The sequence below is a fragment of the Zea mays genome, chromosome 7 (assembly GCF_902167145.1).
Source record: "Zea mays cultivar B73 chromosome 7, Zm-B73-REFERENCE-NAM-5.0, whole genome shotgun sequence".
NCBI classification, from domain to species: domain Eukaryota; kingdom Viridiplantae; phylum Streptophyta; class Magnoliopsida; order Poales; family Poaceae; genus Zea; species Zea mays.
The window spans coordinates 156348996-156375013 of NC_050102.1; the positions used below are offsets into that span (position 1 = coordinate 156348996).

Here is a 26018-nt window from a genome sequence, read left to right on the forward strand (position 1 = left end):
TTCTTCATTGGGAAGTCTATACAACCATTTTCTTAAGAGACATTTATTATGGACCTCTAGATTCAAAATGCCTAACCCACCTACCTTCTTAGGTTGACAAATTACATGCCATTTAGCGAGTCTATACTTTTTCTTATGGCCCTCACCTTGCTAGAAAAAACGTGATCTGAAATAATCTATCTTCTCGAGCACTCATTTTGGTACCTCAAAGAAAGACATCATGAACATCGCTAAACTGGTCGATTTTGAGGTCGGGGCCTCCGATCTTCTCCAAAACAGCGAGCATTTCTTCTCTTCTCCCTCTGTTCTCGCAAGCACGTGCTGATAACGTGTTGTAAAACAGTGGAAACGAGATTTAGGAGAAAGTGATTGTTGATGTTCATATATATATATATATATATATATATATATATATATATATAGATAGAGAGAGAGAGAGAGATAGACACACACACAAAGTGAAGGGGTGTGGTGAAAAGGTGCGTCCCTTTGCGGTATAACCGTCGCACCCATTTGGGAATTGAACACATGTAATATAGGTATGTGCCCGTGTGTTGCCACTGTAGTTAAAAATAGTAGTCCCTCCATCCCATAAAATAAGACGTTCATGTTTTTATAAAAGTCAATATTTTAAAACTTTGACCAATATTTCAAACAAGAAACTTATTTTTAGTGTATGTATGTTATATACTTGAATTTATATTCAAGAATACTTTAATATGACGCTTAATTTGTATTTGTATATGCCATATTTTAAAAGAAATTAATGCCTTAGTTTATGAGATGGAGGGAGTATAAAATATAGATACAAAACGACACAAATTTCACTATGACATGTAAAATCCGCAAAATATAATTGTATCACTAATATTATATTGACAATATAAATATGTAATAATATTATAAATAAGTCGACTCAAATATAATGAAATGATGTCGAACAAACATTATAACATCACACAAATTATTTCTAAAGGATCAATATAAAGATTTAAATGATAGATAAATATACCAACAACCGTATACTGATCTGTTGAATGATAAGCAAGTATAAAGCTCAAAACCAAACAACGTATTGATTCTCCAATAAACCAAATGTCCAAATCAAATCACCAAACCCATCTAAGACCCAAAACTTTAGACAACAGATAACTATATATATTGTACACATTCTTCAGCACCGGTGACGAGAATTACAACATGACATGAGGGAGATATAAGCATGTTAACATAAACAGACGACAACACTAATATTCAAGCCCTAACAGACCTACTTCTCATGTTTGGGGAGTTGTCGACTGTGACCGGTGAAGCTCCCTCAATAGTTTCATTTTGACATTGTTTTGGGCTGGCGTGTGCCTTCAGCACAAACTGTTTCCACATGTCCATAATGGATGGATAATTTTAGCCTCAAACCACTTATAGGAGACAATAAATCAATTGTTTGATAATATTGCCAAGTTGCTATATTCAGGCAACAGAGCCTCAGTTATTGTTGGGTGCTTGAGAACGACCCTTGTTGGCGGTCTGTTTGACTCCTAATTTTTTTCAATAAAAATAGTTCTTCACAAAAATGATAGGGACCTAAATAAATTTTAGTTCAAAAACGAATAGAAATAGAGTTCGATCCTGATCCGATCTGATCCTTAAATCTTATAGTGTAAAATTTAGAACCCATTGTCACCCATACGTATACATCAGTAATTGTTAAATACTAATATTTGAATAACGAGAGCATAAAACGACAAATATTGACTCCATAGTAAGGCACAGGCATACACCTATCTATACTATAAATGGCCATTACCTGCATCCATGTGTCCTCAATATGATGCTCCAGAGAGGTCTCAGGTGACGACATGCAACAAAGATTGGATGAGTTTTAGAACCACCACCAGATCCCTTCCAAGAACTAAAATTACACCCATGTTGTTTGTCGTTCCTGTGCATATACCATGTTAGATAACTATTGGACAATCCAAGTGCATGAGAAAATAAGAAATGAGTCACATCTGAAAAGCTTATCCTTGCCACAGTAATTCGTTGCCGCGAAAAGAGTGATCAAGTGACCCCTGCAAGTCTATCAGGCTCATGTGACAATGCAAGCTAAGCGCGTAATTTATAAACCATGGAAATCAACAACTTAAAAGGGTGGATTGCAGATTGATACTAACCCCAAAAGTAATAAGACTAGGACCCCATACATCCGGCATGAGTCCCTCTGCGCTATCATTCTCAATTGGATCAGACCTTGGAGCATCAAACAAATAAATCATGACATCAACAAATAATAAACAAGAATCTTTCAATAATAATCTGACAACAGTAGCAGTTCAAATACTGACCACATAAGATCCATCGGAACAACTGAGCCTGCTTCCATGGCAATTGGTCTTTGAAGATTTTCAATTTGCTTTATACGGTTGATGGACCGACCAATACCACCATGCATACACATTATGTTCTTTTTCCATTAGGCAACCAAAGGAAGCCAATTAAATAAATTGTCCACACGGTGTCAAGGTCCAGATTCCATCCCACTCACCCTTTTAGTGGCAAATAAAATAACACATGTCAGTAGATTTTTTTAAAAAATATGCTAGCAGAACATAAGACAGGCATGTAGAGGACAACCAAGATTGAAATACAAACGCATTACCATTCTCTATATGCACTCTATTCGGAACCCAAAAAGAGATGTCAAATGCAGCATAACTACGTTGTAGTAACTATAGTGTTATTTAGAATGATTGTGGATAATTAGAATTTACACAGGTTCACCATTTTAACACTGCTTTTTAGGTATGGTTAAGATATTAATTCAGTGACGAAATTGTTAGGTTGTCCAAAGCAAAAGGAGTGGCAATGATAAATCTGGAGGGACTCACGTCCTCTAGATGCCACCTCTCTGAATCCCAATAAATTGAAAAAATGTCTTTGATAGCAAAATAAATCTAGAGCACAATATCACTTTGTTACAGTAAAGGTCCAAAGTTCATTTTACTATATCTATACCAGGAAAAACCCCTATGTGATTCCATTGCAATTGGGACCATGGTAGATTATATTTATGGGTGTTGAAGGCTGAAACAAAAATATCCAAATCCAAATTAGCTCGTATTCTCCTAATGGATATCAAAGATCCAGGCTAGGAGCTCATCTCCAGAAGAAATCTACAACCTTGAGAACAAATAGTACTACACACACTATTCCAATCACATTGACCCAAATTGATAATTCTGATTCTAGTTTAAAAAACATTAATCCACGGAAGCAGTAATACTAACTATCTACAGAAAGGCGCTGGAGGCAAATCCCTAGAAAAAATCGCTAAATAAAATAAGGCACACAAAAACATTAAATGGTTAATTTCATAGTCACGAACAATTATTACAAACCACGAACATGCCAGTATGCTCATCTCGCTCTCCAAAGATCACTCTTGTACTCCTATTCCAAAGTAGTAGCAAAGATGAAGGGGGACCAAGTGCAACTAACCATGCTAAAGCAACATCAGTAGCCCTCCCATCAGCATCTTACACAATGAAAAAACATTAGTAAAAGCACAAAGCACATCTTTCACCAAACACACCTGGAATATGTTTTTAAAAAGATCATGAAAGGGAAATGTGCCTTTGGGTCATTTCTATAATGTTTTGGTGATTAAGTGCCCAACACATATTCTTTAAGTCCTAATGTTCCAAAGATTGAAAAGTGCAAATCAAGGCATGAGGTATGTTTCTAGACTTAGTACATTTGTTTTTGAATACTAATGAAGTTATCTAAGTGCTAGAAACAGCGGGAAAAGAAGAAGAAAAGAAACCAAAAAGACTTGGCTCGGTGCAGCCAAAACTCAGCTCAGTCTGGCACACCGGACTGTTCGGTGGTGCACCGGACAGTGCGCCAGGCTGATATCCGGTGAAAAGGCCGCTCTCCGGAAAATATCAGCGGCGTACAACTATAATTCATCTTGGACTGTCCGGTGAGCCAACGGTCGCCAGCGCAACGGTCGGCAGGGGGCACCGGACAGTGTCCGGTGCGCCAACGGGCTCGAAGCTGCAACGGTCGACTGCGCCTGTTTTGGAAGGCAATCGCGCACCAGACAGCTACAGTGACTGTCCGGTGGTGCACCGGACTGTCCGGTGCACGACACGACAGAAGGCAAGATTAGCCTTCCAAGATTGTCTTCAGCGGCTCCTAGTTGCATTAGGGCTATAAAAGGGACCCCTAGGCGCATGGAGGAGTCACCCAAGCATTCACTAAGCATACCAAGGCATCCAGACTCTGTTCCCGCACATTCGTTTCGTTGTGTTAGAGATTTGATCTATATTCGAGTCAGGGACTCCCTATGTTGTCATTTGAGCTCAAGTCTTCTCTTGTGTGCGTGGGTGTGCTGAGATTTGTGTCTTGTGTGTGTTGCTCATCCCAACCTTACTCTGTGCTTTCATTGTGATCTTTGTTGTAAGCGCGAGAGACTCCAATCTTGTGGAGATTCCTCGCAAACGGGAATAATCATCTAAAGGAAAACCGTGGTATTCAAGTTGATCATCGGATCACTTGAAAGGGGTTGAGTGCAACCCTTGTCCATTGGGACGCCACAACGTGGAAGTAGCCAAGTGTTACTTGGCCGAACCACGGGATAAAAATCGCATGTCTTGTGTTGATCTCTCTGTGATTGTTTGTGTTCACAAGAACTCGCTTCAAGCCGTACTAACACTCATAACTAAGTTTTGTGGCTATTAGTGTTTGAATTTTACATGATCATCACCTATTCACCCCCCTCTAGGTGCTCTTAGATCAAAGGAAGAGAAACGAAAAACAGAAACATTGATAAGCACAAAAAATCTTCAAACATGCCTGGTGCACATCAAAGCTAGAGTTGATGCTAGCACCATTGACTTTTTTTGCCCTGCCCATAAAGCGTGCGGACGGATGGACCCATTCCGTTGGGGTAGACATCAATCACACTCATGTTATTTGGGAAATCGTTGTGCACTGATGTTTAACTCCAATGAGAGAAATTATTTTGGTTAAGGGTTAGAGCTTTCCGTCTAACCTGAAGAACCTTGTATCTGCACCCTTTTGACCCTCCTAAAAATGACGCAAACACGATAGGTACAGGTGTAATCTTCAACACCTAGATTTCAAAGAATGGTATGACAACATGTGATGATTTCAGTAATTCAGCAGACTATTCGATGTACCTAAACATTCATCCAAGATGGAAATCCAACCAAGCAGGTTGAAATCACAATGCATTGGGGTAAGCATACCTTGACAAGCTCCCCAATCACCATGTCGGCGAGCATGGTATCCTTCTCACGAAAAAACTGCTTAAGTACGCGTAGCCTGCACGTGATTAAACAACAAAATCTAAATTAACACAATTATAAGTGGACCAATTGTAAGCCAACGCAGTAGGCCAACATGATACATGTGCCATCTCACTTTTTCCCAAAGCTACCCAACCAAGCATACGCACGAGTGAATCGGAGCTACAGGGAGGCATACGCACGCAAAAAGGAGGAGCAGGGGCGGTCGCGGCTGCGCGGGAGGGGGGTCATGACTAGAGCGTTCGACGACACGTGGGGCGAGCGGGGCGGTACCGGTGGGCACTGATCGTGGTTTCATAGCATCGCGTTGATGCACGACATGGTGGCATAGCTCGTGGGTAAGGGGATCACGTGGGGAAGGGCAACGTTGAACGCGGGATGGTGGAGCAAGGCATGGGGGAAGGATGGTGACGGCTCGAGTGGCTCGAGCGACGGTGATGGCTCTAGTGGTGCAACGCGTGGGGAAGGGGATTGCGTTGGACGACATTGACGCACGTGGTTTAGGGGGGGCAGGGGCACGGTGTAGTTGTGGACGCCCTCGTCAGGCTCATATAGAATAGTAGAGATTTTGTAACAACAAAGACAAAATAAGATTACGACGAGATTGGTCAATACCAACAGCATAATAATGTATAAATTGGTCCATCGCTAATCTCTACTATACTTAAAGCACCAATTTCAACGATCGTCCCGCGTCATCTTTTTACAAAAAAGTCCCTACATTTCTTCCAAATCAACTCAACGTAAAATATTAAAAAGCGATACAGGAGGTGGGGATAGTAGAGATTTTGTAACAACAAAGACAAAATAAGATTACGACGAGATTGGTCAATACCAACATCATAATAATGTATAAATTGGTCCATCGCTAATCTCTATTATACTTAAAGCACCAGTTTGCACGGTTGTCCTGCGTCATCTTTTTACAAAAAGTCTCTACTATACTTAAAGCACCAGTTTGCACGGTTGTCCTGCGTCATTTTTTTTACAAAAAGTCCCTACATTTTTTCCAAATCAACTCAACGTAAAATGTTAAAAACAGTGCAAGAGGTGGGGTTTGAACCCACACCCTAATGGAAGAAGGGTGAGAGACATTGGACAAAGCAGTCTAACCAGTGGAACACCATGCTTAGGTGTTTATAATATTGAATATAAATCGTACATATGTATATATGATATTTTGTAAAATAAAAAAATAATTGTGTTGGGCCGGGACAGCACTACGGGCCAAGGCTACGACCCAAGCACCGCACGACACTCGTGCCGGGTTGGCCCATGCACTATTAAATGGGTCGTGCCTTGGGCCGGCTCGCCAGACACGACCCATTTGGCCATCTATACCTCTGCACGATAATGATGGTCCTCGCCTCAGTTGCCACCACCTCGTTTGTCCTTCTACTTCTTTTCTCTCTCCCCTCATGCCTCCACCTCTGCCCCACCCCATTCTCGGCGGAGGGCGTAGGAGCATGCGCCTCCTCCCCGTATTCGTCCGACACCAATCTCCCGACACCGACTCGCGGAGTGGCTATTGCACGTCCACAAGGACGTTTCACATCATGCACGCACCATCGTTTTCATCGCCAGACGTCCCGTTCGTCTTCCCGGCCTTCACCCTGTTCTTCCTCCCCAACCTGTTGCCCCCGCCCACGTCGCAGCCGCGAGCCGACCGACGCTCGTCGACGCGGGTACGACACGAGCCGGTCATGCTCCTAGCCTTTCTCCGTGCGTGTCGTCGAGGAGGACATGGTGACGCCTGCCACGCTTAGGTTATCTTGGCGATAAGGAGTCCAGGTCTGAGATATTGGACAACCAAGGCCCATAGCGTGGCAGCAGTCGGCATATGCTACGGAGTTGGTGTAACACCCTGAATTTGGGGGTATAATTTTTTTCTAATATCCACCAAATTCAGGTGTTACTCTTTCAGTTCTTCGCTTTCCTTTCTCTTTTTCCTAAAAATGGAGAATTATTTTGTTTTATATTAGCGTAAACCTAGTGGAATGAGCCCTATAAGCACTTTGGTTGTTGCATTCATGCCGTTGCGTGGTGTTTCTAAGTGCAAAATGTGTTTAAAACATGTTATCATATCTTATAGAAGCGCTCGGTAAATTTTCATATTTTTCGGAATATTTTTCTATTTTCCAAAAACCAAAATATATTTATTTATGGAACTTAAAATGTTTTTCGAAATTCTAATTATGTTTTTTGAGTTCATTAGGTGTCAAAACATTTATAGGAATTTGTCTGGAATTTTTGAAAGTATCTATAATATTTTGAGCACAAAATATGGATTTCTAGGCTTTTTTCGAATTTTAAAAATAGTAAAATCCGAATTTTAACTGATTTTTCATCTCATCCAAAACCTAGATATATATACAAGTCCGGCTTCATCTCGTCGAGCCCGTTCTAGAACACGAAACTTTTTCTCCAAATCCAATCCCTAGCTCCCGGTATTGCTCGACGAAGTTTGGGGCGGTCCCAACTCCAGCGAGCAATTACTCCCAATCCGTACATCGTTTGCGGAATCCGAGGGTACCGCTGCGTTCGTCTCGTCGAGGGCTTCGTCGCAGCGCGTTCGGCTCATCGATTGGATCCTCGAATCTCCGGCAATCGACGAATTTCCTCTCGGCTCTGGCGAGGGTCTTCTTCCCCGGTGAGAACCTTCATTGTTGTACTTAGGGTTTCTTCGTTTTCCCGTCCGCGCAGGGCCTCCCTCACTCTCCCCTCACCTTCCCCGGCGGTGGCGCCCCTCCCCCTCCGTTTCCCTCCCCGGCGGCGCCGGCGGTGGCCGCCGCCGGCGCCCGTGCTCTCGCGCCCATGCGCCCCTCTCCGGCGGCGGTGGCCGCGCCTCTCGTGCCCCGTGTGGCCGCGCTCGCCCCGGCCAGCCCGACCCGACCTCCCCTGCGCAGCCCTCTCCTCTTCCCCTCGTCTCTCTTCCATTGATGGGAGGAGGAAGATGAGAGGAAGAAGACGATGACAGTCCCGTAAATTTAGTCCGCACGAATTACAGTATGGTTTAAAACATTCATAACTTTTGCGTTTTAAACCTGATTCGATCCATTCAAGTTGCGTCAGATTCGTATTAAAATTATCTTAGTTTAGAAATAATTATCCCAATTTTTGCATATTTTATTTAATTTAGTTAAACGTTTATTTAACCAGTGGCTACTAGAACGACGTTTTAATTTAAAAACCTAATTTAGGAATTCGATTTGCGCATTTATAATTAGTCACCAATATGATTAACCTTAACTGAAATGTTATTTATTAATAATTATTTAGTTTAATCACATTGTTTATTTATTAGTTTCGCATGTCGGTCCGCGCGTGCCGCGGTGCTGTTTCGCGCATGTCATGGCGTATCGTTCGCGAGTGTCGCGCGTGTTGTTCGCACGCGTTGTCATGTGTCGTTCGCCTGTGTCGCGCGTTGTCCGCGCGCTAAGTTGTTTGTATCCGCGCGTTGCGCACATCGTGTTTGCACGTTGTGCGTCGTTAATTTGTCTCGCTTAGAATCGCTCATATTCATTAATAGGGTGTTTGGTTTGAGGAATGAGCTAGTCCATCATCTTCTCACTCCTCACTATTTTTGTTTGGTTTGTGGAATGAAATGAGTTAATCCATCACCACCCCATTCCTTATAGTTAGTTAGTTAGTACTAATATGAGGAATGGGGTCATCCCACCAAATTTGAGGAATGAACCCATGATGCACCACCTCAATTTGGATGTAGTGATTCCTTAAACCAAACACCACCTAAGTTACTTGCTTAACTGTCAACTATTAAAATATTAAGTTAGTCAAAACTAAGTAGTAGTATTAATTTACATTTGATTAATATAAATTAATATAATTATGTTGAATTGGATGTTCTAATTAGTACTTGTTTAACGTAAACACGTTAACCCCTCGACCGTAGCTTCGACTATCGTGGTTCTTTTCCTCGCGTAACCGTAGAGGCGCTCTCTATTTTATATTGCTCACTTTTTATAACATTTTTACTTGTCTGGTGTAATGTTCTTATGCATATGTATATGTTTGTTTTCTTGTGCCTGTTCGTCTTCACGTCGCGTTGCGATTAGATCGCGATTCGTTTCTGAGCTTCGAGGAATCGACGGTCAAGCTTCGGCGACCAAATGACCCAGCTCTTCGAGTTCTACAAGGTTGAAGATTCTGAGCATCTGTTTGGTGAAGGCAAGTGTCCTCTGACCTATTATGTCCCATTTACTCTATAATTCATCAACCCGCATACGATGATCAACTTAAGGATTGACTAGCTTTGTATTTACCTTGTCCTTGATTACCTTTTGAGTTATTATGGTTAGCTTCATGCTATTGCTTTACTTTAATCAATGAACATGATGTGAACACTTATGATACGATGTTGTCTCTATGATTATGATGTTGGACGGGTGATACTTTAGGGGGCTCGAGCGGTTTCTCGAGTGCCTCTCCGTAAGGACATGTTCATTGGATGACCGCCCGGGAAAACAGTGCAACCATGAGGGTAGAATGGGACGCCCTTAGCTGAATAATTAAAGGAACTGAGGTGTAGTTTGCTTCGCCATTGTGTCGTTAATGAGGCTCGGTGTATGCGGCTCGCTATGCCAAGGTTGGTTCGCCCCTTGGGGAGGAGTGCGATGCATTTAGGAAACCTAACGGGCGGCTACAGCCTCAGGGAATCTTTGTAAAGGCTTCATAGTGAATCCCTGGCCATTCACCTCGGGAGTGAATAAGGGTCTTGCAAGCCCGGGCTAGAGAGAAAATCACGGCTTGTGGGTAAAGTGCGCAACCTCTGCAGATGATGATGAGGATAATGATGGTTTTTATGATGATGATTATGCTTATGGTGAGTGGTATTCTTTCCATTTGGAAAGGGTACTTTGGGGTTAAGAACTTGGGTTAATGCTAAAACCTGGCTTTCTACTAGTAATAATAACCTGACCAACTAAAAGCAACTGCTTGACTTAACCCCACATAAAGCTAGTCCACTACAGTCAAACGGGACATTTGCTGAGTACGTTGATGTGTACTCACCCTTGCTTTTACAAAACACCAGGTTGCCTTTGGTGCAATCTATGCTCAGGTAAAGAAGAAGGAGAACGGTGTCGAGGCAGATCTCCGGGAGTTCTAGGACTTTGACGAGTTCGAGGATTAGGCTAGCGACCTCCCCCAGTCAGCTGCCTGTGGTGGGTTGTTTACGTTGGCTACGTTTCGATTCTGTGTACTTTGATTTATATTATGTAAATGGCTCTAGTCTGTAATATTATTACTTACTATTTATTGTAATTCGAAGCATTGTGCTATGATGAGTCATTTATGTAATCGCTGTGTACGTGAATTACTGATCCTGGCACGTACATGGTTCACATTCGGTTTACCTTCAAAACCGGGTGTTACAGTTGGTGGTGGTGGTGTGTCGCTTCGGTGGGTCTAGGGCTGGGAAGACACTCGCATTCTCTCGCCCTTCTCGGATTGACGCTCGGTGCAGGTGCCTCTCAGTTTGGAGCTGCTCTGGCTGGACTTCTTTCTCCGCTTGCGTGCTCTCTCCTTATATATCTAATTGTATACTACCTATGTCACATCCAGATGCCCAGGTCTTCGTCGTGTCCTTTTCCGGCAACGAACATGTATGTCTGTCTCTTCCCTTCTCCTTCTGCTCTACGAAACCTTAAAAGCGGGGGAGGCGAGAGATGAGAGTCTCTGATTTGCTGCCTATGGTACCCGTGCGTTCATAAAAAAGATTATGCGAAGAGCGGAGACAATAAATAAAAAATATTGAGATCTTGTTGGTGGATAATTTACGTGAGTATTGTTGTGAGTCGTCGCAACGCACGGGTAACCGACTAGTCTGGTTTTATATGTTGTTGCAACGCACGGACACTTGACTAGTATTCTTAAAGTTACACTCCACAACTACTAAATTGGTCGTATTGTTTGAAACAAAAATTCCACACAAAACTCTAGACACGTAATAAAAAGTTAATAATACCAGCATAGACGGATATACCATTCACTTTGGTGTTTTCTTTGCTTTCATGCAACCATCTTTACAACCTTTCATCCTGCTTACTCTAAATCCTATATTTTAGAGAATTGTATCAATCTCGTTACCGGTTATCATAACAACTGAAGTAGTAATCAATGAATCAGACATGGACAATCAAATTACCGAGCTATGCCCCTCATGAATGAAATCGAAATGAAGGAGACAGAACCTTGAAAACTATGGGTACGAGTGGGAACCAGACGAGCCGAGTTCGGCTCGGCTATCTGGCGAGCTCGTAAAAGCGGTTCGGCTCAGCTCGCTTCTAGCTCGTGCGCCGGCTCACCGAGTCAACGAGTCTAGCCATAAATGTAAATCTGTTCTCTAAAGTATAATATAAAATCTTTAAAATATTTTAAATAACATATTTTAAATTAGTAAAATAGATATATCACTAATATAATATAAAATAGATTATTTTTATAGTAATATCAAATAACATAAATTAATTGTCTATTCGGTACTAATATTATATGCTAATTAGAATTTTATGTAATAAATTGTTGTTAATTCGAGCCACGAGCCAGCTCGCGAGATGCAACGAGCTGTGCCGAGCTGCCTCGCTCTTTTTACGAGCTACAAAAACAAACTTGGCTCGGGTTCGTTTTTGCGTCGAGCCGAGCTGCTGCGAGTCCGAGCCAGCTCATCAAGCTCGAGTTTTTTCTTCAGCCCTAACTATGAGTCCTTTTTAGTACATCTAACACTTTCTTTTTGGAAAAAAATTAATATTTTTAGAAACTCTTTTTGTACTCTGTAATACGCGAACGCTCTGCAGTAGAGACGAAGGGAAAGGGCCTTCTCCAATGACGTCCTGCCCAACCAGTTGGGCCGAGCCCATCTGTTCCAGACATTCCGTCCTTGAAATCTATCGATCGGTATCTCGGTCCCGGGCAAGGACACACAAACAGAGACGCCATCCGACGCGCCGCGCGCGCTTTTGGTGGGCCGGCGCAGCTCCGCATGAAAGGATCACCGGGCCAGATCGGCCCAGTGCTACGTTTCCGCACCGGCGCACCGCGTCACGCCGTGGTCGCGCGCGGCCACGCGCGCAGGCGGAGGCGGGCGCCGTCGCGCCGACGTGCCACCGGTGCCGCGTCGCCATCAAACGCCGATCCCTGGCCAAAACCGGCACGCTACGTATTGCCCCTGGCCCGACGTCGAGCCCAAAAACCAAAAAAGCTCAATCGGTCTCGCCGTGGCGTGCCGGCGTCAGCGTGGGAGCCGACCCCGTCAATCAATCATGGACGTGTTAGTTTTGCGCCAACTTGTTAATGACCAATCGTAGATGGCGGTGTTTTCTTAATCTTACACTACGTGTAGTCGCATGGACCTGGACGCGACGCCACGAGATGCGACGTTTGAGCCTTGAGGGAGGATTAGATTAGGGCGTCGTTGGCTCTCGTAAGTGGTTTTGGTATTTTTATTCGTCGCCGGATTTTGGCCGGGTCTATTGGTTCTGGCTGCCGCCACGCCGACGAAGTAGAATGAACCAGGCTGTTGTTTCTTGTCTTATCTGAACCACTCTCTACTGTGACGGTCTGACGGGCACAATATTAATTCTTTGCCCAGTGGCCTAAGAGTATGCAATTGTAAGCTGTTTTCCCTCACAGATATACTAAGTTCTCCCCTCACATATACAAGTCTCCCTACATTATCTGTTCTGGTTCACGTTTTTTTCCTGATTACTTTGATCATCGGTATCTACTAAACCAAGTCACAGAAATATATTCTATTGGCTATGCAAATAGTTTCAGACACTTATTACATACTAAATTACAATATATAAAAATCAAAACGTTTTACAGATTAGAATAGATGACCCAAAATTTTTTAAGTCACAATTGTGTATACAACGAAGTTATATATATGACGGGAGAAAGCATGATGATGTTCATACTGGGACATAGCTGTGGCAAAAGCCTATGTGCGTTTTTTGACACCTTGAATCGTGGTTGCAATTTTTCACACAGTTAGGGCTAGTTTGGAAACTACATTTTCTTTTCCTATGGAATTTTATTTTCATAATTGAAAATTATCTAATTTTCTTTGGGAAAATGTGGTTCCTATACTAGCCCTTAAATAAAACTCTCATTTTTCCCGGGGAAAAAAACCAGGATGACGATAAACGAAATATAATTCGATGCAGAAAAAGGCCGAACGCACTAATCTTGTATTGCTCCTAGTCCTACCCGTCTTTCTTCTACGTGAAAGTCGGACCGAACCGAACCAGACGCCGGAGCCCGGAGCCGGAACACGTCACCGATCACCGTCACGCACCTCGCCTTTATTATTCAAACCTTCTTCTCCTTGTCCTCACTCACCTACCCTTCTCTATCAATCTTCCATTGTCCACCACCCTCACGCCTCGCCCTCCCGTCCCGGCGACGGCGAGGCCCCCTCCGCCTCCGACTCCCGCGCGACTGCCCCGGACCCCAGTCTCGCCCTTGTCCACCGTCATGGCCGCACCCGCGGTTGCCTCCCCGAGCCGGGCGACCCCCACCGACATCCCCACCGCCGCGCCCTCTCCCGCCTCCCCGCCGCGCCGCCTTGCGTCGGCGCCGCCCGCCGTCGACGCGTCCGGGTCCTCCTCCCCGGCCTCCGCCCATTCGGGGGACCAGCTCTCCGCCCCCGACGCCTCGGTGGGTGCCGCGCGCCGCTCTTGCGTGCGAATTCGATCACCGCTGGAATCGCACCGCGTTTTCTTTTCCCTCTTCTGCCCTGGTGCGTGCCTGACGGGGCGTAGTGTTTGATCGTGCAGAGCCCGCTGCTCGCGAGCAGGAGCGAGGAGTACAGGCTTCTGTTCCGGCTGCCGCCCGACGAGGTAATTGGAACTGGTGCCCGAGTGATCCCTAGCTCCTTCCTTTCCCCTGTACGATCTAGCTGTTGACTTTGGACCGTCGCCGTTCTGTTCTGGGGGAATTTGGATGCTCTACTGCTCGTACTGGTGCTGAGGGGATTCGATTTCGTAGGGGCTTTGACTTTCTGACGACCCGTCGCTTTCTAGGACAAACCTTATCGTAGTTAATTCGCTCCTTCAACATTTGCTCTGGACCATACCAGCATCTTGCTTTGAGAGTTTGGGTTTGATCTACATGCAGCTGTACTGTTGGTTCAATTATGACTGAGTTCAGAGAAACCATGTTATAATTATTAGTTTGACTTCACTTCTAAGCGGGTTGTAGTTTCATGAGTTTCCTTCGGCGTTTTGATTTTGGTCGACAGTTGATTGAAGCACTCTACAAAAAGGGGATTTTGAGTGATAATACTCGATTATTTTGCTAACTGTTGATTGAAAGGTAGGCTGATAGGTGGATTTTGAGCAATAACTCTTAAGCCAAGTGTCCATATAACATAGCCTGTCACCATACATGTCAAGTTTATCTTTTGATTCAAGAGCACTTGCCATTAGATAACGTTAAATTTATGGACTATCATGTCCATTTGAATAAAGCAAAACACTTATTTCCACAATTGTTGTTTGGTTGGTACACTTCTATATATGCAAGTGAGAAACTGAGAATGCAATTCATTGTTTGCATTTTACTTAACTTTTGATGTTATCCAGGTTCTCGTGCAAGATTTTAACTGCGCTGTCCAAGAAAATATTCTTCTTCAGGTATTTCTTACATGATCGTATCCATGACATTACGATAAAGTATACATTTATCTGTCATCCATTATATTTGGTGAAAATTTATACTCCTTTGCGATCTCAAATTGTTCATGTGCACGTCCAGAATCAACAATGAGTATACAGTGGTCAGATAATTCTGTCCAAGTATTGTGCTGATTCACCTTTTCTGTTCCTGGTTTGGTCAAGACTGGCAGGCCAAACTTTTGGCAGTCTAGCATAGCATAGCATCCGCTGGTTGCATAGGATATGTATGCGCAAAAGTTATTCAGTTGAAATTTGTTTTTTAAATAAACTATTACATGTCCTGATGTCCATCACATAGACCTTTTACGTCATCCACCAACGCTTATCGAGGAAGAAAACATAATACGAGTACATAGAAATAATTGGATGTACTGATTGCATGATGCCATGTTAGTACATCTTTATTGATTTTTTTTAAGTTACCAACCCTTATCGAGGAAGAAAACATAATATGAGTACATCCTCCTATTAAATTTGCGTTGTTTTTTCCTAAATGTATCTCCTGTTAACCTATAGTGAAATAAATGAACAGGTTTTGGCCTTGTAAAATTTTAATAAATGAGTTTGGCGTGTTTGAATGTAGCAATATTTCTGCTCGAAACCTTATGATGAAAATGAATACTTTTCCATTTCTGAAACATCAGAACCTTCTTAATACTAAGGTCATCTGATACCCTTGCTACCTTACATGTGTTCCTTTTGTGCTTCATGCATTATTATACATTTCTCTTTCATCAATGTTAAGCCAACGCCTTGTCTAAAAATCTACCAGGTCATCTTAAAACTTCAAAATCGTTTGAGTTAAATTGCACAGTTATCTTTTTTTTTGTTAAGGGAATAAATATAATACTTAAAGTTATCATTCTTAGTGGACTTCGATACTAATTTGTGTAATCTTGCAGGGACATATGTATTTATTTCTTCACCATATATGTTTCTACTCTAACATATTTGGATATGAGACAAAGGTAATAAATGATCCAACCACAGGATTACCATATAGCTGTTCTAGCTTGTTTAGTTGCACTTTCAGAAGTGCCCTGACATTGTTCCTGTTTTCCAGAAAACAATACCTTTGCAAGAGGTAACTGATGTTCGTAAAGCAAAGACAGCTGCCATTTTTCATAATGCCATTGAAATTGTTGCTGGTAGTAGAAGGGTGAGTGAGTTATCATTGTCTAAATTTCTTCTATGTATCCATTATTAAATGTCCTGGTCGCGGGTTTGAAGCAGGCTCTCCACATTTGTGGGGATGCTATCCCTTCCCCAAACCCCACTCATGTGGGAGCTTATGGCACTTGGTCTGCCCTCTGCCCTATACATTATTAAATCACGTGCACTCATCCTGTTACTTTCAGCATTTTTTTGGATCTTTCTTGTCACGTGATGAAGCCTATCGAATTATAGTAGATGGCTGGGAACAACATGTTAGTGATGCAAGATTGCTCCTTGAACGTCAGGTTAGCAGATTTTGTTTTTATGGATCATTACCACATTGGTAACTTCATTCTATTGACCTGGAGCTGCCACTTAGGAGTTACCATTTATTTCTAAACTGTACACACGGAATTTTCTATGGCACTATATAGGAGACAAAGTCAGCTAGTAGCAGTGAAGAAAATGGTTATGTTGTATTGGAAGGAACAAAGGAATCTAAACAAGATGGAGATTTATCACTGCCGGACAGGTTTTTGCTTATGAACAAAAATGAGTTACACTTGTCTCACATCTTGAAATCGACTTCTTTTCTCAATAATTATTATTTATGATTCAAACATACTGGACTGTAGGTCTGTCAACAGTACAGCTGTCTCAAGTAGCAATGCTGATGGTGGTGATTCGAACATCAACATTTCCAAAAGGTTTTCAGAAGTTGAGGAGAACGGACTTGAAGACAACATCGTCGCGCTAAACCCATTCAATTTGGAGCCAGTTGATGCTCCTCCTAGTGGTTTGTTGCCATCTTCATCATTCCTATTCATTTGTATATCATTAATTGTTTGCTAGCCACTCGTTACATGATTTGTTTTTACTAAGTTTCCATCATGCCTTTTCTCACAGTACCTGAATCTTACACTATGATCTCGGAGTCGAAGTTTCAGGTTTGCAAGTTTCCATTTGTTTGTAGTAGTATTGACAATTACGTTTACAACACTAATATCCTAAAAACAGGTGCCTGTGGAGGTTCTCTTTAATTTCTTGTTGTCTGATGGTGCTTTTGGCTTTGTGGATGATTTCCACACAAAATGTGGTGACAAAGGTTGATGCCAATATATAATTTCATTACTCATGAATATCTTTTGGTCTTTAGAAGTATTTTGAGTTTTGACCTGGATGACCTGCAGAATTTAGTTGCTCCAAATGGCGTACAGATGAGCAAGGGGGACTTGTAAGGGATGTCTCATTTTTGCATCCAATAAAAATTTATCTTGGTAAGTCAAGTGCTTTCAGTTAACTGAAGAAATTGGTTGGCATTGAATATGACATGGGCTATGACTTGCTTTACATTTTCTTATATTCCATTTTGATTACACTAAATTTTCTTTAGGTGCAAAATTTGGGACTTGTCAAGAGGTTCAGAAACTTCGTCTTTACAAAAACAGGTTAGTCTAAGATCCACTGTCTGCCAGTTAAGTTGCGTCTTTACTGAGCTTTTGGTCATTGGGGAATAAAGAATCTGTTTGGTTTGCTGCCTCAGTTGCCATAGTTTGCCACGTCTAAGGTTAGGCAGGTTTGACCGGCTTGCGTGTGTGTTTGGTTTGTAGCCACACTTGTGGCAAGTTTTTTCTCTTGCGTAAGTCTCACTCGTCAATGACTTGTAAAAGTGTGATATGAATCCTTTAGGCATATGCCAAGATGTGGCGAAGAATTTGAGCGCCTAACCTTAGGCAAGTGTGGCAGAAAATATGTGGTATTTTTTGGCATCTTAAGTATACAACCAAACATGCTATTTTTTTGAGACGTAGAACTAGCAATTATTTTAGTGTCCTCTTTTTGTCGTTTTAATCAAACTTAGTTCTGTACCTGAACAAAATTCATGCCTTAATTCCTTATATTTGGATTTTGGCCCAATTAGGTTGCCTTCTTGGCAGTTGATGGCTATGTGCATGTCTTAGCTTTCTAACATGATGTCCTGTGCCATCTTCTGTGTTAAGATATTATCCATTTGGCGTCCAGAGATGATCATGCTAACAGTGATCTGTTGCTAGTCCTGTTCATTCTGCTGCATGCTTGTTTATTGTAGTAATGTTTCCCTTCCGAAGAATAATTGATGTTACAGCTCCCTGCAATTAACTTCTTTCACTTGTTTGTAGGCGTCTAGTCATTCAAACCTCTCAATCAATAGGTGATGCCCCATATGGGGACCATTTTACTGTAGAGGTGAGTAATCCACAGTGCTGTTTATAATGTTGATTTTTATCTAGCTTGGACAAGCAGACCTGGTGCAGTGATGTCTCATTGAGTCAGCAAGTCATGGGCTCGAAGCAGCCTCTCCACATTTGCGGGGGAAAGGCTTGCCTCGGTCTATCCATTCCCCATATCTGGGAGCCTGCGGCACTGGATCAGCCCTTTTTTGAACTTCTGTTGTTATATCCCATATTAACATTGATTTGCCCTTAGTCTTACTCTTGTTTGATCTTATTTTACCTTCAGGGCATCTGGGATGTTGAACAAGATAGCCTAGATGAGAACTGTTGTGACCTCAGGATATACATCAATGTAGCCTTCTCAAAGAAAACAATATTTAGAGGTAATTTACATCCCTTGCATCCTGAATGCTCTAGCAATAACCATATTTGGAATTATGCTGCATCCTTGTATCCTGGATCCTCTGGCACTTCCAAAATATCACTCAATATTCTTAGAGCCCATTTTTGCATGCTTTCAGAATTAACCCCTACCAACTCTAGTTTGTGCAAGAAAGTTTGTTAATTTGAGTTAGGCCAACTTATCCTGGTGTCTGAATCTTACAAGCTTATATGTTTTTTATGGTAAGTTTCAGCTTATGTGTTGATAAACCCAAACATAATTTGCCAAGGAAACCCCTAGTGTTACAACTTGTATCGACTCTATATTTCCACAACAATGGTGCACATTTTTATTAATGTGTCTACTATTTTTTAGTCACGTAGTTGAAAAAACATACAAAGTAATGGTTACCTGGTTACAAATCACAAGCAATTATAATTGTGGGAAACCCCGACCCTAACAAGGGGATGGGTGATGTATTAATATACTGAGTTAGTTGGGCCTGGCCCATTACACAAGGATGAGAAGGTAAATACACGGGGTAAACCCCAAACCCTAAATGAGTACTCTAACACCCCTCGCAGTCGCAACTCTAGCCTGTACAGATGTTGAGACTGGATCGAAAATCTAAAAATACACTCGACGGTAACCCCTTGGTGAAGATATCGGCGAACTGCAGGTCGATCTCCACATGCTTCGTGCGCTGATGCTGCACGGGGTTGGTGGAGACTGGAGAGGTAGACTATGATGACGTTGTCGCAGTAGACGAGGGTGGCACACTGAAGAGGGCTGTGGAGCTCGTGAAGAAGCTGACACATCCAGGAGGCCTCGGTCAAGCCGTTGGCCACAACACGGTACTTGGCCTCTGCGCTGGAGGCAGTGGGAGACGACGGACTGCTGCTTGGTGGCCCATGAGACGAGGTTGGTGCCCAGGAACACTGTATAACCGGAAGCTGACCGGCGCGTGTCGGGACAACCAGCCCAGTCGGCGTAGGCGTAGATCACGAGCTCCGACGTCGGGATGGTCGGAGGAGGTCGTAGTCGAGGGAGCCGTGGAGGTAGCGCAGGATCCGCTTGAGATCAGTGAGATAGGGCTCCCGCGGGGTGTGCATATGCAGGCACACTTGCTGGACGGCGTAGGCGATGTCGGGCCTGGAGAAGGTGTGGTACTGGAGCGCACCGGTCAGGCTCCGGTAAGACGTCGCGTCGGCGACCGGGGGCCCGTCGTCCTCATAGAGCTTCACTTGAGTGTCGATAGGTGTGGAACAGGTTTTGAAGTTGGACATGCCAGCTCGCTCTAGGATGTCGATGGCATACTGGCGTTGGTGAAGGAAGAGACCTTGGGATCGGCGTTTGGTTGTGATGCCGAGGAAGTGGTGAAGGAGCCCTAGGTCCTTCATCACGAACTCCCGCTGAAGGGCGATGATCGTGCGCTGAAGAAGGTAGACGATGTCGTTGCCGCGCCGGTAGATGAAGAGTGACATGTCCGACTTGGCCTCAACGAAGCCGATGGAGGCCAAGTAGGAGCGAAGCGACTGTACCATGCTCGCGGTGCCTGCTTGAGGCCGTATAAGGAATAGTTCAGCCGACAGACCAGATCCGGGCGAGCGACGTCGACGAAGCCGGTGGGCTGGCTAAAGTAGACAGTCGTCGTCAGAGTGCCTTGGAGGAAGGAATTCTTGACGCCGAGCTGATGGATCGCCCAGTCCCGGGAGAGGGCGAGGGAGAGGACGGCGCGAACGGTGGCGAACTTGACGACGAGGCTGAAGGTCTCGTCGTAGTACACTCTGGGGCGCTGGGTGAAGCCTCGAAGGACCCAACGAGCCTTATAGCGGTCGAGGGAGCCGTCCGAGGTCAGCTTGTGGAGAAAGAGCCACTTTTCCGGTGACCACGTTGGTGCCTAGTGATCACGGCACCAGGTCACAGGTGTGGTTGGCCAGCAGGGCCACGTACTCTTCCATAGCACGACGCCAGTGTGGGTCGGCGAGGGCGGTGCGAATGGAGGAGGGGCCGGGGAGGCGTCCGGAGTGGTGGTGGTCTTATTAGCGGCCTGAATGAACCGGTTGACAGGGCGAAGAACGCCGATGGCGCGCCGAGTCACCATCGGGTGGACGTGCCTGGGGTCACGGTGGATGTCGACCAGGTGGTACATAGGCGACTCAGAGCGGGATGTCGGGGGCCGCGGGCGTGGCCGGCTTGTGGCGGTGATAGACGAGGGCAAGGTCGGCGAAGCGAGCCGCGCTCATCGACGAGGCCGCACATGGCGCTGGAGGAGTCGATGGGGCCACACGTGGCGCAGGCAGGGTTGACGGGGACGCGCGTGGCACGGAAAGAGGTGCGAGCGGAGGCGTCGAGGCCGCACGTGGTGCAGGTAACGGCGCAAGGCGGGGCGCCTGGGGTGGAGGGGTAACCGGATCAGACTCAAGTAGGGAGTCGAGATCGATGGGTGGGGAGGAGTTGGCAAGGGGAAACACATCTTCGTCGATGAAGACATGACGAGAGATGATGATGCAATGTGAGGCGAGGACAAGGCAGCGATACCCCTTGTGGTCAGGGGAATAGCCCAGGAAGAGATAGTGAGTGGAGCAAGGAGATAGCTTATGGGGAGCGGTGGCAGAAGTGTTAGAATAGCAGGCACAACCGAAAACTTGAAGGTGGTCGTACGAGGGGCTGTGTCGTACAGGGCGAAGTGGGGAGTAGGGTGGCTCACCGCCTTCGAGGGAAGACAATTGAGGTGTGTGGCGGTGTGCAGCCTCTGCCCAGTAGCTCGCAGGGAGAGACGCCTGGAAGAGGAGGCAACGAATCATATTAGTGGTGGTGTGAATCATGTGTTCGACCCGGCCGTTCTAGGCAGAGGTGTAGGGGCACGAGAGACGCAATTGGACGCCGTTGGTGGGAAAGAAAGGACGGGAGGCGTGGTTGTCGAACTCGCGGCCATTGTCACACTGTAGCGCACGGACTGAGCGACGGAACTAGGTGGAGACCCATGCGAAGAAGTGTGTGAGGGTGGTGAACGTATCAGACTTTAACCGAAGAGGAAAAGTCCAAATAAAATGGGAAAATCATCCAAAATCACCAAATAGTATTTATAACCAGAAAGACTAAGTACAAGGGAGGTCCAGAGATCACAATGAACCAAGTCAAAAGCCCGCTCAGCCCGAGAAGTAGTGAAAGGGAGACGAGTTTGTCGGCCTAACTGACAAGCATGACAGAGGCCCTCAAAATGTCCCCTACTATATGAAGGATCTAAACTACTGGTAAGCTTGGTCATGACGTCAGGTCCTAGGTGGTGAGACAACGATGCCAAGTGATGGAGGTGGTGGTGGAGACAAGGATAGGAGGTGGAGACACGCTGATGGTGGAGGGCCGGAGCGTGTAGAGTGGCCCGGTGCTGTCACAGCGGACGAGAGGGGTCCTGGTGGCCAGATCCTTCACAGAAAAACCGGAGGGGTCAAACTCAATGGAACAAGAATCGTCGGTGGTGAACCAACGAATAGAAAGGAGATTATGGGTGATGTGTGGGGCTACGAGAACGTCGTTGAGATAGAACGGCCCAGGAAGAACCGATGCACCTACTGAGATGACCGACAGAGTGGAACCGTTTCCAACGACGATCGAGGTGGGATGGGAGGAATGAGGGGATGGGAGCGAGTTAGCATGCTTGCAGTGGGGGTGGTGTGATAGGAGGCACCAGAATCGATGACCTAGTCAGATGAGGGTGGGGCCAACGCCATGGTGCTGTAGGCGGCGGCGAGGGAGGCGGGGCCCCATCCTCCAGCATGCGGGGACCAGGGAATCGCGGTGGGGGTCCCCGGAGGCGGGAGCTGGGGTCGTCGGTGCCACGCCGTAGGCTGTCGTCTGAGGTACGCCGTAGGAGGAGCGCTGTAGAGGACCGAGGCCGGAGCGGGTGCATCAATCGCCATGGTGAGCTCTTCGAGGAGAAGCTCATTCCGCACGACATGGAAGGTGGGAAAGGGCACAATCCTCTTGATGAGAGTCTTCAGTTGGCCGTAGCGGGGGCTGAGGCCACATAGAAGGTTCAACACCAAGGTGCGGTCGGCGACCGGCTCGCCGAGGTCACGAAGGTAGTCTGCCATGCCCTTCATCTTGCGACAGTACTCCCCCACGGAGAGATCTCCCTGAGAGAACTGATGGAACTAAGCGTCGAGGTGGAAGGCACGTGCGTCCCGTTTCCCAAGGAACTGTTCCTCGAAGGCGAGCCACGACTGTCGGCCTGTGTCCGTCTGGTCGCGGATGATGTCCTGTAGCTCGACAGTGATGGTGCCATGGAGCCACGAGAGCACCGCACTGTCCATCAGGCACCAGGATGGAGACGACGGGGCGACGAGGTCATCGAGGACATGGTTGGCGAGGTCATACCGTTGCAGCATGAGGAGGACCTATCCCCGCCAACGTGGGTAGTGGGAGGACACCGGGTCCAACACGATGGACACAAGGGACCAGATATTATGCAGTCCGGCAGCCTGAGCGTGTAGAGCAGTGATGTGGTCAGCGTCGAGTCTAGAGGCTATGGGAGCCTCAGGAGTGACTGGAGGGGCCGCCTGAGGATGAGGCGTTGTGCTGTGGCCATCTGCGCGGTTAGAGCGGCGCCATGGCATGCTCGTGCTCCAGGGCGAGGGACGCGGCGACGACCTCCTGGATGGTGGCGAGGGCCGCAACCAACGCGGAGGAGGCAGGCAGAGGGGCCAGGTCGGCCCATGCGGGCTCAGTAAGAACAGGGTGATGAGCGAGCGGGGAAGCCCGGCGGGGAGCGCCGGGGGCGCTGCTGCGCAGCGAGGGCAGCTGCAGGGACCCCGTGAAGTGGCTCACGGCCGGCGATGAATGGGGGGCCGTCACTGTGGCGGGAGAAGATGCCCACAGCGGGGAGGATGCCAGCAGCGACGGTGAGGAGTCCGGCCGCAGTGCTACTGGGGAGGAGACCGGCCGCGGTAGGGCTGCGCGCGCCATCCCCCAGAGCCACACCAGCAGGGTGGGCGGCAAGCGCTGGGTGCCGGCTCGCACCTGTGCTAGCTGTGGGGGCGGCGGCGGCAGATCCACCCGCACCCGCGCTCGCCGGGGGAGGGGACGACAGCTCCATGGGGAGGGGGAGGAGGGTCGCTGGTTTGGGGGGGGGGGGGGGGGGGGGGGAGGGTTGTTGGCAGGGGAAGGGGAGCCGGCTGCTGCAGGGGTGGCCAGCAGCTAGGCTGCAGTGGTGACGGCGGCTGGGGTGGGTGGGGCGGGAGTGGAGAGAGAGAAGGAAAATTGAAAACCTAGCTCTATACCACGTGGGAAACCCCAACCCTAACAAGGGGTTGGGTGATGTATTAATAGACCGAGTTAGTTGGGCCTGCCCCATTACACAGGGTGAGAAGGTAAATAAACGTGGTAAACCCCAAACCCTAACAATAATTAGTAAGTGGAAAACCACCCTGCAGTTTAATATGTTATTTACTTGATTTGGCCAAGCTGGTTATTTGGATCGCCATGCTATTTTCAGTGAAACTGGGGCTTAGTTCAATGGATTGTATCCTCTAGGGCCTTAACTCTTTTCTTCTTCTTAATGGAATGATGCGCTGCTCTCATGCGCTTTCTAGAAAATATAGATAGAACAGAGTTGGCGTAGAGACTTGCAGATGTTTTTCGTGGATCAGATTCCATGCTCAAAATTTGCTATATTGGCATCTGTATGTTTGTGCAATTAGTTTATTCCAACACCTGAATCATATGTAGTATCATTTATTTCGAACGTATGTCTCACTGCTTATATTCTTAAAATCTCTAAATTACAGGGAAAATAGAGCAGTCAACAAAAGATGAATGCCGGGAAGTTTTCAGTCTCTGGATTAAGCTCGTATGTCTATTCTCATACTTGAAGATATTTCTCAGTGCTACTTTTCATCTGGAGGTGTATATAATCTTCTCTCGTTTCATGTTTTAGGGTCATGATCTTTTGAAGCAGGAGTATGATCGATCAAAAGGTAATTTGTAGTTCACACTTCGATCGGATATTTGCTGCAGTTCGAGCTTTTCTCTATCTGATTTGCGTCCTTTTTCACTGGAAACATTAAGTTATGAAGCAACTAAACGGGTATTTTGTCCATCCATTCTTCCAGGCGCCTCCAGCACACCTGATTCTGGTGTTCAACCAGGGGCTACAACAAACGAGGAAAGTGCCGTGGAAGTAGCAGTTCCAGTGGTGAGTTCCTCACATGATGAATCTGGTGCGAGAAGCCTCATTCCTCCTACTCAAGATCACCAGCAGAGGACAGGAAGAGATCCTTCCATCACGTCCACTTCACAAGAATTGTGGGGTTCTCTATCGTCATACATGAGGTCAAGGCAACTTGGTCCAGTACTAGCAATGTCACTGGTAGCTCTCATTATCCTAATGCAGGCAAGTATTCTGGAGACTAGATTTGGTCTTCCTGCTGGTTCTTGCTCACCTATTTGTGCGCCCAGTAGCTACATCTGAACATAAGCGATGGCATGAAATGATGAAAATGTTCAGTGACCGCCAACGGTTCTGACACATATCTCTGTTGCAGGTGACCATCATAGTTCTACTAACAAGACCCCCCCAGGTCCAAATGGATCCTCATGGGATCTGGACGGGCAGTTCAGGGTACAGCAAAGAAAGCATAGAGTGGGTGCAGAAGCGCCTCAGCTTACTAAGCGAGGAGATGCAGCTCGCGGAGGCACACATGGAGACGATGAGGCGCGAGTTTGCCTGGCTCAGGTCTTACCTGGAGAGACTGCAGAGGACGCGGGGCAGCACATGACGGCGGCGCGTGTACATGGCACAGGGGCACGAGTTCGCTACGCGAATTCGGAGGTGTATACAAATACAATACAATACAACCCGGAGGTGGTGTTCAGTGTTTCTTCTGTTGTTACAGATGGTACAGATGCAAACAGAGAGAGGTGGATTGTTGTTTGCAGAGGTATTTGCCGTAAGGCAGAACTGCAAGATCCCGGTATAGCGTTCGATGTAAATAGCTGGAGCTTCCCCATTGCGCTGGGGTGATGTACAATGTCAGGGACGAGTCACTGCGATCACGCTACGGCGGTGACGCGTTATGTTATTTATAAATTTCTGACTGAATTTTAACTTCTAAAAGCTACCCGGTCCGTCCGCGGTCCGTCCAAAAATGATAAACAGTACTACCTCCGTTTCACAATAATGTTCTTTTTACCTCTTATTTTTGTGTCTATATTTAAATAGATGACAATAAATCTG

At 45.9% G+C, this 26018-nt stretch overlaps 1 protein-coding gene and 1 pseudogene across 1 annotated transcript; one reads left to right on the forward strand and one right to left on the reverse strand.

The window, feature by feature from the left end:
- Positions 1–1600: 1600 nt before the first annotated feature.
- Positions 1601–13831, reverse strand: LOC109941197 (serine/threonine-protein phosphatase BSL2 homolog; annotated as a pseudogene).
- On the forward strand, positions 13749–25898 carry LOC100274705 (Protein VASCULAR ASSOCIATED DEATH 1 chloroplastic). Its single transcript, NM_001360645.1, has 18 exons — positions 13749–14012; positions 14132–14194; positions 14939–14989; positions 15934–15999; positions 16095–16190; positions 16390–16491; positions 16621–16718; positions 16822–16982; positions 17093–17133; positions 17204–17291; positions 17377–17463; positions 17580–17634; positions 18346–18412; positions 18686–18782; positions 24571–24632; positions 24720–24759; positions 24895–25175; positions 25327–25898. The coding sequence occupies exons 1-18, from the start codon at positions 13830–13832 to the stop codon at positions 25558–25560; spliced, it is 1872 nt and encodes a 623-aa protein (NP_001347574.1). The 5' UTR covers positions 13749–13829; the 3' UTR covers positions 25561–25898.
- The last annotated feature ends 120 nt before the right edge of the window (positions 25899–26018 follow it).

Bases quoted from the DNA above. Each gene is read 5' to 3' on its own strand.
- LOC100274705 (NM_001360645.1), top strand. From the start codon at position 13,830: ATGGCCGCACCCGCGGTTGCCTCCCCGAGCCGGGCGACCCCCACCGAC. The intron at 14,195-14,938 runs GTAATTGGAACT...GATGTTATCCAG, and splicing joins TCCGGCTGCCGCCCGACGAG to GTTCTCGTGCAAGATTTTAA. The intron at 24,760-24,894 runs GTAATTTGTAGT...CCATTCTTCCAG, and splicing joins GGAGTATGATCGATCAAAAG to GCGCCTCCAGCACACCTGAT.